Source organism: Mixophyes fleayi, chromosome 1, assembly GCF_038048845.1.
Source record: "Mixophyes fleayi isolate aMixFle1 chromosome 1, aMixFle1.hap1, whole genome shotgun sequence".
NCBI lineage: Eukaryota > Metazoa > Chordata > Amphibia > Anura > Limnodynastidae > Mixophyes > Mixophyes fleayi.
In genome coordinates, this window is record NC_134402.1 from 131,338,403 (window position 1) to 131,355,714 (window position 17,312).

The 17,312-nt window shown below is 38.9% G+C and overlaps 1 protein-coding gene across 18 annotated transcripts in view; it reads left to right on the forward strand.

Annotated features, from left to right (window-relative positions):
- Positions 1-17,312, forward strand: part of CAMK2D (calcium/calmodulin dependent protein kinase II delta) — a 184,950-nt gene that overhangs the window by 39,610 nt on the left and 128,028 nt on the right. For all 18 annotated transcript variants that reach the window (XM_075200364.1, XM_075200365.1, XM_075200366.1 and 15 more), the window contains exon 3: positions 12,469-12,528. In XM_075200364.1, coding sequence (XP_075056465.1) covers positions 12,469-12,528 — 60 coding nt within the window. The remainder of the gene's footprint in view (positions 1-12,468; positions 12,529-17,312) is intronic.

The window sequence follows — 17,312 nt, forward strand, 5'->3', positions numbered from 1 at the left end:
ACAGAATTTTGCCAACTAGTAATTCAGGCTTCCAAGATAATTTTTTTTTTTTCTTCTCAGAACCAAAATAAAAAAGCAGAATATACAAGTAGTGAAATTGATTAATTATGAATACTGGTAGCAGGATTTCTGTAGCTCTGTGATGTCTCTTTTGACACATTATGTTAATAAATAGCAATTTATATATTTTTTTATTTGTCAGTCTGTCTTTGTGCCCAATTTTGCATTCACATCTATTTGCTATATAAACATTTCTGAAATAATGCACAAGCATGGATGGGATTATTGGATTGTAAGTAATAAATCTGTTTTCATTTTTACTTTTTTAAGGTGCAAACCTGGCTACTGTGTTACACTTGTAAGCTGTTTGAGGCATTTTCTAAATATGATAGTGTAATTCTAAATTACATCATGAAGAAATGCGTTCATGATGTCTTGCTAGTTACTTTGCATAATTTGATTACTTTGTGCTTTTAAGAAGTAGACTTCCATATCTCTTTAATATTTAGTTATGATTTAATAAATCAGTAATTCAAGCAATACTATGCTCTGACTATTGTTCACATAATTTTATGTTCTTGTGTTTTATGGCCTGAGCAAACGTCAGGTCAGTGGTACACTCAGTTAAATTGACCATAGTATATGACCTTTTACAGCAGTGTAGTAAAGGAGAAGTACTTTTTGGGCGGGATAAGGGGGGAATGTGCATTTTAGACCCTTGTGGTAATTTAGCAAACCTCGTAAAAGGAAAAAGTTTCTATTTTGTACTAGATAAATGATGACTAGAATCTGGTTGCTATGGGCAACACTTAATTTTTTTTTCCTTTTAAGAATGTGTGGTAAATCTACCCCTTATAGGCATATTCAATTAGCTGCGTTGTTCCTCTGAATATTGTGGCTGCATACTTTTTCCAGTACTATGATACCACATCATTGCAGATTTCTCCACACACCCCTTTGAGTGTCTCCAGAACTGTCACAAAGGCACAGAGCCATAACTTAGAATTCTAGCGCCTGGGGTGAGAAAGACAAATGCCGCCCCCTAGTCCTCAATTTTAACCAAATGAACCTAAATATACCTAAATTGTGCCCCCTTCAGCGGTATGCCTTGGGCGGTTGCCCCTGTCGCACAGCCCTAGTTACGGCCCTGCAAAGGCACTACGAGGCTAATTGACTATGCCCCTTGGTGTCTGTTTTGCACATTTAACCTAACAAATAAAAGCCACCAAAGTGAACTTCTCCTTTTAAAGGGGTTTTCATCTTGGGCGATATTTATTTTTTTATTTTATAGTAATCCAGGGCAAACAAAAACGATCAAGCCCATGACTGTAAACCAAAGCAGGAAGCCAGAAATGTGAAGCAGTGCATGTCGTAAACAAGTCATAAATACATGTATCAAGTAGGTGTGATATTTAGGGAGTACGTTGTCAACAATCTGACACTGGTTTACAAAATTGATAAAAATAAATAAATACAGAAGTGGAAGTTGCTCAATCAATTTATATGCTCAGAGCAGATGCTTGAAAGGGTGGGGTTATCCTAAAAGGAACAAACACACAGAGAGATCCCCCAGCACACTGATATAGCCAGCAAAAGACCTGCTATAGATAAAAATGCAAAAGTCTTGCACACTCTTGCAAATGTATATTAAGCCACCCGCTACTCCACGGCGCTTTTGCTAATAGGGTGGCCCTAACTCTAAACAGTGAGAGCCCCATATATTTGGGCCATACATATATGTGGCCAATCGCATTAAACTTCGTTAATGACAAATCAATCATCTGTTAGGGAGTATGTTACTTCCATCATAGATATGACAATTATAGCAATATCAGATATTTCTAAGAAGCCACTGCATTCAGTTGCCTAAATTGCTATTCGTAATCTGTTGCATTTATTTAGCTTAGGTTGGTGTTCATATTCTTGATTATTATTTAGATAATATGAAAATTTGAAGGTAGTTATGGACTGTTTTGTTGCTTGCTAGTGGAAGAAGAGCAATAAATCATCATTGCTTCTAATTGTTCTACTTTTGTGCTGGTGAGTTTAGCTATGTATCAAGTGAGTTGTCATCATTGTTACGTTTTAGGGTGCCACAGATCGCGTAGCGCCTGACATCACATAGATGAATACAATTCAGCAGAAGATTCGGCTTATGACCTAATATTGGGGTTGTACAAGGTAGACAGACAATATCTTACGGTCTCCAACAGAGCAATTTTGCAAAATGATGACTGCATTATAGGAAAAATGATTTGCTGAGGAGCAAAACTGGCTGTTTTAAAGGAAAAAAAATTTGTATGGGTTTGCAGCTTTAAGGTGGATATATTAGTAAATTGTCACTAACCAATCCCACTTACAGGATTTAGCCAAATGTTAATACCACATGTTTTTATACTAGAAAAAAGCAGATTTACAAATCCACTTACTATTTTCTTTCTTTATTTTGCATTCATAATAATGTATTTAAATTCCTGTGCAGCTGAAAGCCTTAAATATAATGGGCTTGCGAGATTGCTATGTACTAATACCAGATATTTTAATTTTCCCTCTTTTAGTTTGTAAATGTGACCTTAGAAAATGACTATTAAAATATGCATTTGTGAATTCCTTTGGCGTAGTCAGAAAAATCGTTTATTACGCTTAATATCTCCATTTAAAATACATCTAGAACACTTTATGGCTAACAAAAACAATTTAAATAGTAGTGTAAGTTTCCATTTATTTGTAAAGTAGCCAGCTCTATGTAGTGAATGCAGACATTTGAAATATGTATTATGATCAGAAATACCACACTCTCTCATCCAGAGATCAATACATCTGACGTGTAATGCAATCTGACTTTCATTTCTATACCTCTTGTTATCTACTCTAAGAAATCCATTATCCCTTTCATTAACTCTATGACTTATTCTCCAGAAGTAATTTCATATAAGATTTCCTTTCAAAGTGTTTACTAGCATTCCTCCGCAAAAGCCAAAGTCACTATACCACCAATAGTATTTATGAAAATCCTGCAACATATCAATATTGGAAGATGAGGAGCTATAAAAATAAAATATTAAACCATTTCTAGAATACTGTTTGCTTATTTCACGTGCTTAAGTATCAGTGCCTTGCATGAAATGCCCATTAATGTGACCCAGCCTGATGGACTATTTCCTTGTCTAGATACATGTATTTTCTGTATGTCTTCATTGCATTAATTTTTAATCAAAAGCAGGTGTATTACATATTTATATTACATTATACATATTGGCACTGAAGATCTTAAAAATTCCAATAACATTTGGTAAACAAGTTTAGACATCCCTGGTGAAATGTATTTTTGAGCCCACCCCATGTGTTACTTGCTGCCAGTGGGGGTGGGAAGGGAGATAAGTGAGAGCCTGCACTAGCAGAGTGTAGGAAGGAGGAGTGGATCAGCTGATCTGTGGCCACATACAATAAGGTGGCTTTTCCCTGGGGAGGGATGAGTCACCAGATAGCATCCAAGCTGTTTCTGAATGGATCAGGCTGATCTGTAGCCACATACAATAAGGTGACCGGCTCCTATTAGGGCAGGACACCCAGCAGCCAGTTCCAACCACTCTGTTCTCAATTAAAGCAAAATAAAGTAAAGTGTAAAAGACAGTGAAGGTGTCCCCTTGATGTTATTGAGGATGCTATGTACCGGGAAAATTCCTCTGTCCCTGTAGGTATGCCATTTGTACTAAGGAACAAGTCAAGCAGCTATCAAATCACTTTGGCTAAGAGGTATAGAACAATCATTGACTTGTATAGTGCCATTATCATATAGTGCAGAGGTTGGTAACCTTTTTCTTTTTGCATCAATATTTTTATTCAACTTTTTTCAAAGGTATATGGGGTACAGAAAAAAAGAAGGGGGAAAAGAAATTACAAACAAAGGGAAGCACATAGGGAATCCCCTCGCAGGGGGAAAGGAATCACTCAATTAAAATTGAAACTAAAATAAGGCACACAATATCAACAATGCACATTTAAAAATAATAGGAGAAAACAAAACAATCCAATCAAAAACAAACAAACAAATAACCCCAGAGAGATACAGCAAGACATATCAGCCTTCATTTTGATCATCCGGAGATGTCTTGGGGAGCCCCGGGGCCATCTGTGATATATTCATGCCACCTGAACCATTTTATGATAGGAGCTGATGCAGATGAGGAATAGGGTGTATCTATTGTTTCCATCTCAAAGCTGTACTGTAGCTTAGAAATGATTGGGGTAGTGGTAGGGTGGGCTTGAGACTTCCAGTTTTGTGCTATTGCTGCTCTAGCAGCTATTAATATGTGGCCCAAGAGGTAGCGATCGTGCTTCGGAATGGAAGTCGGGTAGACATGGAGAAGAGCTAGGGCTGGGTCTGGAGCAACAGGAGTCTTTAGGACAGCTGAGATCAAAGCAAATACCTCACCCCAGAGTGGCTGAATCATCGGACATGACCAGAAGACATGCAAAAAATCGGCTATTTGGGCACATTGGCGCCAACAGAATTTTGATTGACTTGGCCAGAACCTGTGTAACCTCTCCGGGGTAAGGTATAGCCGGTTGAGAAGTTTGACTTGCATCTCTATATGGTTGATGCACTTAGACATACGGTGGGAAGTTACAAAAATTCTTTCCTATTGTTGCTCAGTGAGCATTAAATTCAAATCCGTTTCTAACTGGGTTTGTGCCGGAGTTTTAGTTGGGGGGGATCAGGGAATAAATGTAATGGTACCAAAATGTTATTCCGCCTCTACCACTACCCTTTGTCAGTCTTTTTATGACAGACGATGAGAGCGAAGTGAGAGAGTAGGGGGTCCTAGAGACAGTTCTGAACCAGTGACTGATTCGCAAGTACCTATATGTCTCTGAGGATGGCAAGCTATAACGATCTTGGAGCTGAGAAAAGGAAAGAAAAAGGCAAACAAGTCTGACACTGAGGAAATGCCTCTAACTTTCCAAACAGCCAGATTCAAATCTGAAATGAGTTGACCCACTGCCTGGAGAGAGAGGTTACGAGATGGGAGTACAAAGTTGGCATGCAGCCCAATGATTCTATCCCACATGCATGGCATCCGATTCTATCTCACATGCATGGCATCCGAGATGGACCGTAACCTATATACAACAGATGGTCGAGCCGGCCTGGGTGTCCAGAGAAGATCCAACAACATGTAACTAGGGCACACGGGTCTCTCTCCAAATCCACCCATGGCTTAGAGGTAAGAGGGAGCAGGTGGCTCAATATGCAAGACTCCTGGTAGCAAGATAAGTTAGGGAGCATCAGTCCCCAGTGTTGTTTAGATAGGGCCATACGTTTATGGGAAAGAAGGGGACGTTTCTGCCCCCACACATATGACATCATTAGCGTATGGAAGCGGGCCATCAATTGTTTAGGTACAATATAGGGAATAGTGCGAAAAATATACATCAGTTTCGGTAACAACATCATCATTTTAAAAACAGCTATACGACCCAGCCAGGAGACCTCGAAGTTAAGCCGGTAACCTTTTTCTATTTTTCTCTTCAAGCCCAGATGTGCCTGGTATGTGTATATATGTGCTTGTGCATGTATGTGTATACATATAGAATATATATTAGTATCCAGGTGCTTGGCAATCATAAACATGTGTACATTACCCTGTTGCCTTCCTCAATACTTCACTTGTATGGATAGTACAATAAATAGATTCCAGGTGAGGCGGCACTCAAGGATTTAAGACAAATTGTAGTTTTGTATCAAAAAGGTGTATTTAATCCATTCCAACGTTTCAGTATAGTACTTTCCTCAGGGACATCATGTGAGTCTGACAAACGTACTTAATACATATAGGACTTCATTTAGGGTCGGACGCAATGTGCGTCTAAGACTTACATGAAAGTGTAGGAGTGGGAGTGTGCCGCAGCTTGGTAGGGTATTACGAGTGGCATGCAGCCCCAGTTGCGTCCCACTCGTAATACCCTACCAAGCTGCGACCAGTTCCTGCAGCTAGCTAACTACTTGCACCACCTAATTCCTGCCGCACTTTTTCAGTCTTTTTTGACATGCGTTCCGCCTTGATTTGACTAGGGTAGTTTTTGCAGGTAGGTGCCCATAGTATCTGAATTATTCACGATCACGCCTACATAACTCCGGGTTCCACCCATTCCCTCGTACTGTGACGCAAGCTGTCGCAGTGTACTCTTGCGTCTGAAAAGCAGATGGATCTGCAGGGAACTGTTGCTTACTGCGCATGCCCCATCAATGGAAATGTGCAGGATGCGGCTGAAATGGACTTTGCGTCTGACTTTATATGAGGCCCATAGTGCACAGCATAATTAACATACCTTACACCTGCTGCAATGTGACATGAGCTGCCTATGTTAGGTCTGCCATCCCAGCATGCATTGCAATGGAATAGCACTCCCACTAGATCAAAACTGTCAACGAATAAACAATGCAGAGCAACATCTTCATAAGGGCCATGGCAAACAAACGTCACCATAGCAACCCAAATAAACATGCAAATGTACACATGTTTATGAGTGACAAGCACCTGGATTATATATATATATATATATATATATATATATAACACACGCGCACACATATATATATATATATACATATTGGTCAAAGTGTTTTCTATACGGTGGTAAGCCATACCGCCAATTCTTCTACTGCTTGGCTTGGAAGACTTATCAAATTCCACTCACTTACGTTTTCCATACCTCATCTACTAAATATGCTAAAGTTTGACCACTGTATGTGTGTGTATATATAATATTTCTTAGTTTATTATGATTGTGGTAATGGGACCAACAGTTCATATTAAGCCACACAGTATTGCCCCCAATTCAGATAATGTGTTACGATTCCTAGTAAACTCAGCAAGCAGCCACGGAAGTATAATACAAATGTCTTTATTCCAGCAAAATATATAAGCAAGGGTTCAGTTCAATGAACATGCAGATTTTCATAAACAGGTATAACTCCCAACATAAACATGAACAGGTGTGGCAGGAAGGTACACAGAAATAACAGGTTCCACAGAATGCTAATGTAGTTTGAATGCAGGGATAAGAATGGTGAGTTACCCAATTCCAGGGTGCAAAAGTCTGTCCAGGAAGCAAACAGAGTCAAGGCAAAGTAACTGACACAAGCAAATAATCAAGGTCCAGAAGTCAGGCCAAAAGGTCAGGGCAACAGGCAAAACAGCGTGGTCCAAGGTACAGGCAAATGATTCGGGGTCTCAGGCAAGATCCAAGGTACAGGCAGGGGTCATACACAGAAGTTCAGTCCAGCAGGTATATATCAAATAACACGGTTAGCAGCAGCCAGGAACAAACGGGATGAACTGCACAGAGCACAGCTTGAGGCAGGTATTTAAAGCAGTGTGACAGGTGCAGTTCTAATTAGGCCTCAGGCAAGAAGATTAACTCCTTCAGGCATGCTGAAGAGTTTAGGAACAGAACAGCATCACCTCTGTTGGTATAAGGTACTGCTGCTAGATACAAAACACAGGAAGAGTTGTAACATAATGCCACATAGATATATCTCTATAATTGTACCAACCAATCCTTAGTGTGCATTTCAAGCCATCTCCAGCTGCATTTGTGAGACTGCTGTGGAGCGTGGCGTGCCAGACAAAAGTGGTCTGCGTGCCACGTCTGCGTGCCGGGAGTTGCCGAGCCCTGATATAATGTATATGGGAAACTGTATGATAAGCCTATGTAGAGCTTCTAAATAATGAAATACTTAATACATTTAATTAGTGTTTGTATTTTCATTTGTCTCCTAACATATTCCAATAAATGGCACATAATACAGCCAGTTAACGGTACTGGAACTGGAAAGCTGAATTCAGCCCCAGGGACACCAATTAGAAAGCTCTGCATATATTTGCTATATCTAGTCTGCTTGAATATCTGCCTCTCATCAAGGATTGAACATGCAAAAAAATGAGTTGACAGATGGACATGCGTCAAAGTGTAGAGGGATTCTGAGGTGACTCATATTGTCCTATGGTCAGAAGTTCAGTGCAGTTGTGTGGAAGAGTTTGATCTGTGGCAATCTGTCATAATTTTATTTTTATCACGTCATACAGCAGATGGCGACTGGAACAATTCATTCATAACATTTCATTCACAAAAGAGATTATTGGCTTTTCGAATGCTTGCTTGAAAATCCTTACACTTCTTTTTTTTTTATTACCTAAAACTGGAACATTTTTCCACGCTGACCTAAATAAATCTTTCGGAACTAATATTGGCATACGTAGCTTAACTACTAAGTACTTGTGTAATGAAGAATGTCTTTCCCAGATTATTATTATTTTTTATTCTATTATGTAGTCAGTTTATTATTGTGCTCTACATAATTATTGTTTTTATTATAATGCATTTTATTATAATGCATTTATTTATATGATAATTATTCTAGAAGTACATTTGCTCTGTAGTCCTGAATGAGGTGTTCAATGAGTGATGTTTTTTTTGCACTTACAAAAAAGAAGCAAAAATCTGTAATGACCATGTGACCTCTTCACGAATAAAAGACGAAGGGATTAATTAAAGTGGTAAGATGATTGAAAGGGAGAATATAGGTGTGTGCGTAATTTTGAAGAGTGGACAATTTACTACTAGTTTTTGAATAATACTTTATTTAAATTGGCACTAAATGTATATAATATGGAATATTTGAAAAAAAATTAACGTATGTGTAACAGTACCCAGGGGAGAGAAGACTGTCCCTAAAATTAATTGCGTAAATAAGAGCTTACTATTGTACCATTTAGAGATGCATGAGAAACATTTAACATACTAAATAACTCTCACTATCTTCGGGCATAACCTACACAGCATAGAGTAATTTTACTGCTTGTTTCCACTGCTTTTGGGTAGGTCTTTGCATTTGCAGCTGAAAGGGAGCATGGGTACAATGACAAAAGTTATTTTGATGACACTAGACTCCGGCACATAATGGGCCACAGTATATCTAAAATTTAGATGGGCTCACCACAGATACCTTGATGTACCTCCGTGGTGTAACACACACCCATTGCCGTTGATAGTAGAAAAAAAGTTCACTCTTAGACCAGCTGGACAGTAATAGCAATGTCAAGTCTCCACGTGGTTCCAATCACAACCTTTGATCTATTTCACCAACCATTTAAACCACCTAGTACTACCGCTCCTCCTTGAAAAATAGAGAACAAGATTATCAGTGTAGGATTGTGGTAGAGTAACATATTAACTTTATTGTGTGTGTGTGGCACATCTAAATATGGTGACATGTCATATCCACATAACAACATATTGAAGATAATAAAAACAAAAGTTGGGTACATTGACCATTTGGTACCTAGTGGGGGAAAAGGGAGTGCCTATTTTGCCCCAATATCAAATGTAGCGTGGTATGTGTACATTTTTCTTTTCTTTTTTCAATTATTTTCTTCTTTTCTTTCTTATGTGTTTTTCATGCAACACCGTGATGAAAAAAAATCAATAGTTTTTGATTTGCCTTCTTAAGATTCTATTTTAACTTGGGATGTTTAATGTGTGTCCTATTGCACTATTCCATTGTTGCTGCATGTTTCTGAACAAGTACCAATTTTAAGATTACAGCTTCAAGTTGTCTACCAGGGGAAGTGCAGTGTGTGTAACAAGCAAAGGCTAGTTACTTCCAGACTCATGTCAAGCTTGCATTGTAATGCTTTGTTTCCCTGTGAAAAGAAAGACCCTTATTTGACATCTGAGTTCTACTTAGTCCTGTACAGAATGTGATTATTTTGTTCCTGTTTAGAAATAATGACTGCATAATATAGTGTTTGATTGTTTACTTAGTTGTCTGTGTTCCTTGGCTGATTCAGAACAGTTGGGTGAAATGTGATTATTGCTTTTCTATTTTGTTGCTTATATTTTCTTGCCTATGAACAATGAAGCCACTTTTATGATCTTCATGGGAAAAAAAAAATACATTTGCGTTAACTAAAATTATGTCACCCGGGAGTCATTTTTAAGTAAAAAGCTTCTGAAAATGAAATGCAAAAATTATTTCCTTACACCCATCAAGAAAGGGACCAAAAAGTAAGGTCTTTTATCGGACTTTTTTGGAGGGAACAATTTTTGAAGTGGGTAAAGTATTCAACATAAATCCCAAGGCTGCCTTGGTGATGGTTTCAATAAATGGTGTTTGGAAATGAGGGACATTTTCAGAATTGTTTCCCAAAATATTTACCTCATTTTGTGTTTAGTCGGTGAACATTTGCACATTTTGTTTGCAGAATTTGGCCTTGAGTGTTCAGTCCTACCTCAAGACACCACCCAGCAGTAAGAATGGAATATCATCTTTCTAGCTCTGTTCATAGACAAATTTACAAAATGTCATTCTACGGAATGGGGCAGCAAAAGTGGACTGCGTTACTGAAAATTCACGTGTCTATAAAATGGCCTGTTCCACTTCAAAGCTCTATTTGGGCAGCATTTTGCTGTGATTTCACTCGCTGGTGGTAATGTAAAATGATGATAGCCCTAGTTTTTGATTATAGTGTAATAACGTTTTCATATCTGGAATATGGAAGTGCCTTTCAGTTATTCGGCATGAGTAGCGGTGGCTGTTTAAATAATATATTTACATATATGGATGTGTGTGGCTTATGGAATACTCCATTAAATATAATTTGATGAGTGCTGTCACTTGTGTTGCATGACTCATTTTGAAAGTGTTCAGAGTTAAATTTCATAGCTGTCAGTGAAGGCAAAACACTCCAGTACATGAGGAGCAATTTGTGATATTTCAAATTAAAACTTGGTTATTAGAAGGGATAATTTACCCCCTACTGTAAAATATAAATTCACTCACTACTGTGTCTTCATTGGTTTTTTGTTTTTTTTAATAGCCCTCTATTTTACAGTAAGGGAATAGATTATGCTAATCAACTGTATCTACTTTGGTGGTAGACAATATTTGGGCATATTGCATTTAAGGTACTTCTGGGTGGTGTCCATAATGGGAGTATATGAATTGTTCAAGGTACAGTACATCATTTACAGATGCAGTCCATTGAGTACAAGTAAAAAAAGAATTTCTTACTACAATTGACTTTCAAACCATAAATAAAAACTGAAATCAAGGTTTATTTCTCCATAATGGACATCATCCATATAGCCAAATAGACACTTTAGGCTAATAAATTAGAATGTAAAAATCATTTAATAATGTTGTGAAGATACGTGGTTCCCAAATCACTCAGACACAGTATTAGAGGAAAAATAGTGGATGATTTATTCTGCAGAACAGGGTTAAATACAGCACGGCCCTGTAACGATAGCAGGTCCAACAAGTCAGGTTCAGATAAATCCAGTGCGATATGACCACAGCAACTCTCTGGTAGAGCATCACCTCTTGGCCAAAAGTTAATCACACACATGTCCAGCTCCCCGGTTAACCTCTTTTATCACCTCCTAATCCCCCTTTGGGATCTACCTGCCCAGTGAAGTTGCAAAAGGTCTTGATTGGTGGGCTGCTTACACTATCCAGCCCCCCCTCCCTATGGAGGTGGAATTTAACCCCTGAAGTACTTTTCCAAGGATATGTTATAGCTACCTCACTGATACTTCCTGATAACAACATGGCTGAAAAGTGCAATTCACATATGGAGTAGATTAAGGGGTTGTAACATCATACACCATGCCTGTTATTTTACAAATGTGTATTGTGCCTTATTTTTGCTTCAAACATAATATAGAAGTCATTTAATAATGTGTATTGTGCCTTTTAATATTGCTTAAAATATAATGTATAAGTCTTAAAAACAACGAGTATGTGGCAATGTTCCAGGAGATGTGTGAAACATATCAAAATAGTAGATAAGACAAGCACTGGTAAGAAATAGTTTATTGTAGATAACATTGTAAGTAGTGTTTTGAAATTTACTTACCAAGGCTAAAATCAGGACAGATTTATTGCCACAATTATTTTAGACATATGATGCCTGGTGTTAGAATTTTTTTCTAACATGTAAAAAGATATGAGTGCTATAAGAATGTGTAATCTTGATTGTAATAAATAGAACAGTTTCTATACACACAATATGGTGTTGTGTTCTCTCTGTTCTCTAATTGATCTATCAATTAATGCCTGAAATAAGAATTCCTTTGATTGTGTATAGCTCGGCTTCAATCCACTGTTAGAATATGTTGGAATTGACAAGGCTGACCTCTAAATTGTGTCTCATGAACTCCTAGACTAATCCTCCATACTCTGCTCTACTAATGAACTAATATAACACCCTTCCCTGACATATTAAGAAAATCGTCCACATGATGATCACCAACCATTTACAATATATTACTTGTATATTTACTTTTGTACTTAATATATTTGAATGTATTTTTGTGCCTCCAGTTTGTAGTGTGCACTAAATGTAAAGGTAGAATGTTTATCAATGTACCTTCTTTTTTTTTATCTTCTCGGAACAGATCACCAGAAATTGGAACGTGAAGCAAGAATCTGCCGCCTTCTGAAGCATCCTAATATTGGTAAGCCAATTTAATTTTTATTTTTACCCATTTAGTGTATCAATGATATGCACTTAGCAGTTGTCTTACATCTCGGCAGTTGTTTAGAAATTAGTATTTTTTTATTTGAAGAACTTATTAAAGTGTAATATAAGGAAGAATGGCATATTCTAGCAATCTAATAAGCATTAGATTGTATTTACAGTGTGACTAAATATAAAAGGTATTTATTGTGAAAGGGTGTCTTGTAAAATTTAGATATAAAGTTTGCATCCACCATCAGAACTCTAAAATTACTTGCATGCAGCTAGTCTACCTCTTATGCCATGCATGGTAAACCACTGTTAAATATGAAGGACTGAGCTCCTTCTATTTATATATTCTAGATGAATGAGGTGTACATTGCATGTGACAGCTAATTAGATTCTGTCTGTAGCTCCTCTCAAGTAAGTTGCCACATATAGTCCATACTTTAAACATTCATCATGACACACTGTCCTCTGCTAGCAGCCAGCTCTGCTGGTCAAGTAGCCGAATGCAGGTAAAACTGAATTCAGGATGTGACCCATATGGAACTGGGTGAGGCAGTTAGAACATTTTTAATAGAAGGCATTGAAATTTAATGTCCATGTAAAATGAGAGCATAGTAGCAGGTACACAAAACAAGTAGTGGGACACATTGTTTGGGACCCTGTCATGCAGGTTGTTTTTTGTTTTCGTGTATGGTGGGATGATAGTACCTAGGATGAGAGGACTGTCCCAGCACTTTTGTTGGTGGATGTCCCTTCATTATATGAACATAGTTTTACAGTGAACATTACACTTAAAGCTAAATGTGCTTACTGGCACAATGTTATCCCCAGGTCTTGTTCACAAGTTTGATGTATTTGACTTGAGTAGGGAACTGAGCAACTTAACTAAGAAACAGTTTTGATTACCATCGTGCAATTGTTCTTTGATGGGTCCCAGTGGCTGAGGGCCAGAGATGTTGGGCCTGAGTCATTTTAAGATGAGCAAAGCAAAACAAAATGAGTAACTTTGCACCTTGGCAAAACCATGAAGTTAACCGTTGGGGTGGAAGGTCAATTTAAAGCGTGGGGACAGATTTATATTTGGGGAAGGGCATGTCCTAGATCAACTTTAAATTTCAGTTTAAAAATAAAACTATCAAGTATTTGTGTGCTACATGAAAAAATAGCCAGTATTTAGCTTATGTGCAAAATAATAAACTAATTTGCACCCCTTGTATTGTAACCTGGCTTGTGCAGGATCAGATTTATTTCTTTTTTTTTTTTTGCCTTACTCTCCTTAATGACTCAGGCCCATTGACTGTAGAATGTTCACACTTGCTCGCCAGGGACTAAGATCCATATAAATAGCCAAAGCCATGATCAATCAGTGGGTAACACAGGTGTTCTGGATCAGAGGTGCTGGGAGTTAATAATCTGGCATGAACTGCCTGTCAAACATCACACTGAATAGCTCAGAGTAATGACATCAGATTTAGAGCTCATTTCTGATCAAAAAATATTTTTGCTAATGCCATTGTCTTTGTACATGATATATTCTATTTATGCATAAGTTGATTCCGATCTTTTGCATATGCACATGTTTTTTTTTGCTTTTTTTTTTTTAAATATGTACAGTTGCATTCATGTATGTACATTATGCCTCCTGAGAGTGTAGACCCTGATACTGTCACCTGTGTCAGTGCTGTTAAACGGGGCTGTTTCCCCTGTTTACTGATGAGGGATGCACCCACAACATAAGGATACCCTTTCTTTACAGTGAACCAAAAATCTGTGTATATACAGGAGGCAATGGCCCCTTTATTAGCAGTGGAAGGAGAAAGAAATGACCTGGACATGTTGAAATTACCGTACTAATGGTAATAGTGCACGGACCGCGTTATTTTCACAAGTTTCGGGCCAGTTGAATTACCCCTAAATTACCCCCTTAAAGTCTTCCTTTCACCACAGGTGTGTATGTATAGATATATGTGTGTGTGTATATATGTGTGTGTGTGTGTGTGTGTGTGTGTGTGTGTGTATATGTATATATATATGTATATGTATGTGTGTGTTTATAATATTATTTTTTTATTTTTGCTTAGTTTGAAGAGTCTACACATGCCACCCCCACAGTATCTGCATTTTAATGGGCAGGAAGCTATATCATACAGTATAGACCATATGGGCATATAGGCTACCCATGTCTAATGGTTTGTGGACATACTGTCCTATGAGGTTATATAGACAATATTGTCTGAATGAACCTTGGCTGTAAACTGGCCATATGGAGGTATTTTGGCTGTGTTGTGGCTTATTGGCCATCTAGTGGCATGTGGGAATATATAGAGCTACATCGGAGCGGCAGTTGGTTCTTATATATATGGTATTCTGACAGCAAGAAGGTTCACAAATTATGCACAGGGGCAGCCCCCAAAACAGTGCCTCCATTTCCTGAATGAATATGCATTAAACACATACTCTTAGGACACAGGAACACTTTTAAAAACTGTGTAATTTGTAATCCTTGTGATCAATGTTATGGTTGAACCCATAAGGTGGTTCAGTTCCTCACTAGCAGCACCAAGGCAAATTAATGTGGTAGAATTTGTAGTCCAGAGGTGTGCACAATACCCAGTCTCCATTATGTGTATTTTGCCACACAGTGTGCTCTAAATATAGAACTCTTTTTTCACTAATTTAATACATCCGGGCTCATATATTAACATTGCATTTAGGTGCAAAATTTGCATTAAACATCAGCAGCCATTTTCTTTATTTGTCTAATTTGGCAATAGATAAAGCAAATTGTTGTGTGACCATATCAGAGTAAAAAAAAAAATTAAAGTTGGCAGGTCTGAAGATTTTGACTTGGCCAGCCTGATATCACATTGCACCCAGCCGATCCTTTCTGTAGTCCATATTTATTGGACGCACTGAGAGAAATATATCCATAGCTAACCACATAGACTTACAGATTACCTAATTTTCTCAGGAGTCCCCTTTCTCTGCCATGGACTGTTGCAGATAAAAAGTGAAATAATGCACTGAGTTTGGATATAATTCTGCATAGCGTAATATGGAAACGTGCCATCTTTATATGTGAATACTCACACTCTTGCTTATTCAATTCATTCTACCGCAAATTACTCACTCCAGAACACTCTTCCTTTTCCATTTTAAGTTGGCCAGATACATTTCTGTCTGCTTCTATCAGACAATGAGTATATTTGGCTAGAAAAATAGAAAATTATGGCTATAAAGCCACAACTCCGCAACTACTGCCAATGTACACTAGCTTACAGCCAGGGCTGCCAAGAGGAATTCAGGACCCCGGTACAACAAATTCATGGGGCCCCCTCATAGTTGAGCACAGAGCAGCAGGGGTGTGGTCATGCATTTGGGGGCGTGGAAAATGTGCCGTTGGGGCGTGGCTTAAACATCAAAATCACTAGGCTCTCAATTCGCCCGAGCGTCACATCTGTCCAAGCACTCCTGACTTTCAGGACATCTAGCACCAAAGTGTAGTATAGAAAAAATGCAGTGTGTACACAAAGAGTTCAGTCTTGGCCTCCACCTTACATTGGGCACAACACTCACCAAAAATTGACATTGTCCCTACTAGAATCACAACATTTCACATACTGTCCTGCTCTCTCCTACCTGTTGTTCTCACTTTCACCACCTGTTGCTGCATATTTCTTTTAGTTGCGGCTTGTCTGGATCCTGGAATGCTGGGGGCCCTATTTGGAAAAAAATAGATACATTTAGATAATTCCAAACAACCCTGGCGTTAAATCAATACCATCCACGATTAATAATTAGGCCTTCCTCCAGCTCCAATATTACAATAATGTGCCCCTTCATCATCGCCATGCCTTATGATCACACTGTGCCCTCCATATTGCTTTTGCCCCCTTCATCTGGCTCCCCTTCATCACATTATACTATGCTGCTCCCCCCCCCCTTTTTTCAATCCCACTGTGCCATGCCTCCCCCCTTTTTAACCCCACTGTGCTATGCTGCCCACCATTTTTTAACCGCACTGTGCCATGCTGACCCCTGTTTTTTTTAACCCCACTGTGCCATGCTGCCCCGTTTTTTAACCCCTCTGTGCCACCCTCATTTTTTAACCCCTCTGTCATGATGCCCCCCCCCCCGCTTTTAACCCCTCTGTGCCCCCTCATTTTTTAACCCCTCTGTCATGCTGCCCTCCCATTTTTTAACCCCCTTGTGCCCCCCTCATTTTTTAACCCCTTTGCCCCCCTCATTTTTTAACCCCTCTGCCCCCCTCATTTTTTAACCCCTCTGTCATGCTGCCCGCCCCCCCATTTTTTAACCCCTCTCTGCCCCCCTCGATTTTTAACGCCTCTGTCATGCTGCCTCCCCATTTTTTAACCCCTCTTTGACCCCCCCCCCCCCTCGTTTTCCTCCCTTCACTTACCTTATCTCCTTTCTTGGTCTTCTCTGCTGCTCTGTGCTCCATTGCTCCAGACTGACTGACTGAATGCTGGTTGTGACATGATGACATCACACCCGGCATTCAGACAGTCTGAATGGAGCACAGAGCAGCAGAGAGGAGGGATGCCAGCTCCGCGATCAGGTGAGTATGTTTTGTTTTTTTTAAACTAGCCTGCTCCCCCCACCAACAACCGAGCCCCCGCCCCCCCTCCCCTTCTCCCCCCCTCCCCTTCTCCCCCCACCGCAAAAAAAAATAAAAAAAAGGAAAGAAAAAAACGTTTTGGAAAAAAAAAAAAAAAAAAAAAAAAATTAGCAGCGCAAGGGCCCGGGCCGGGC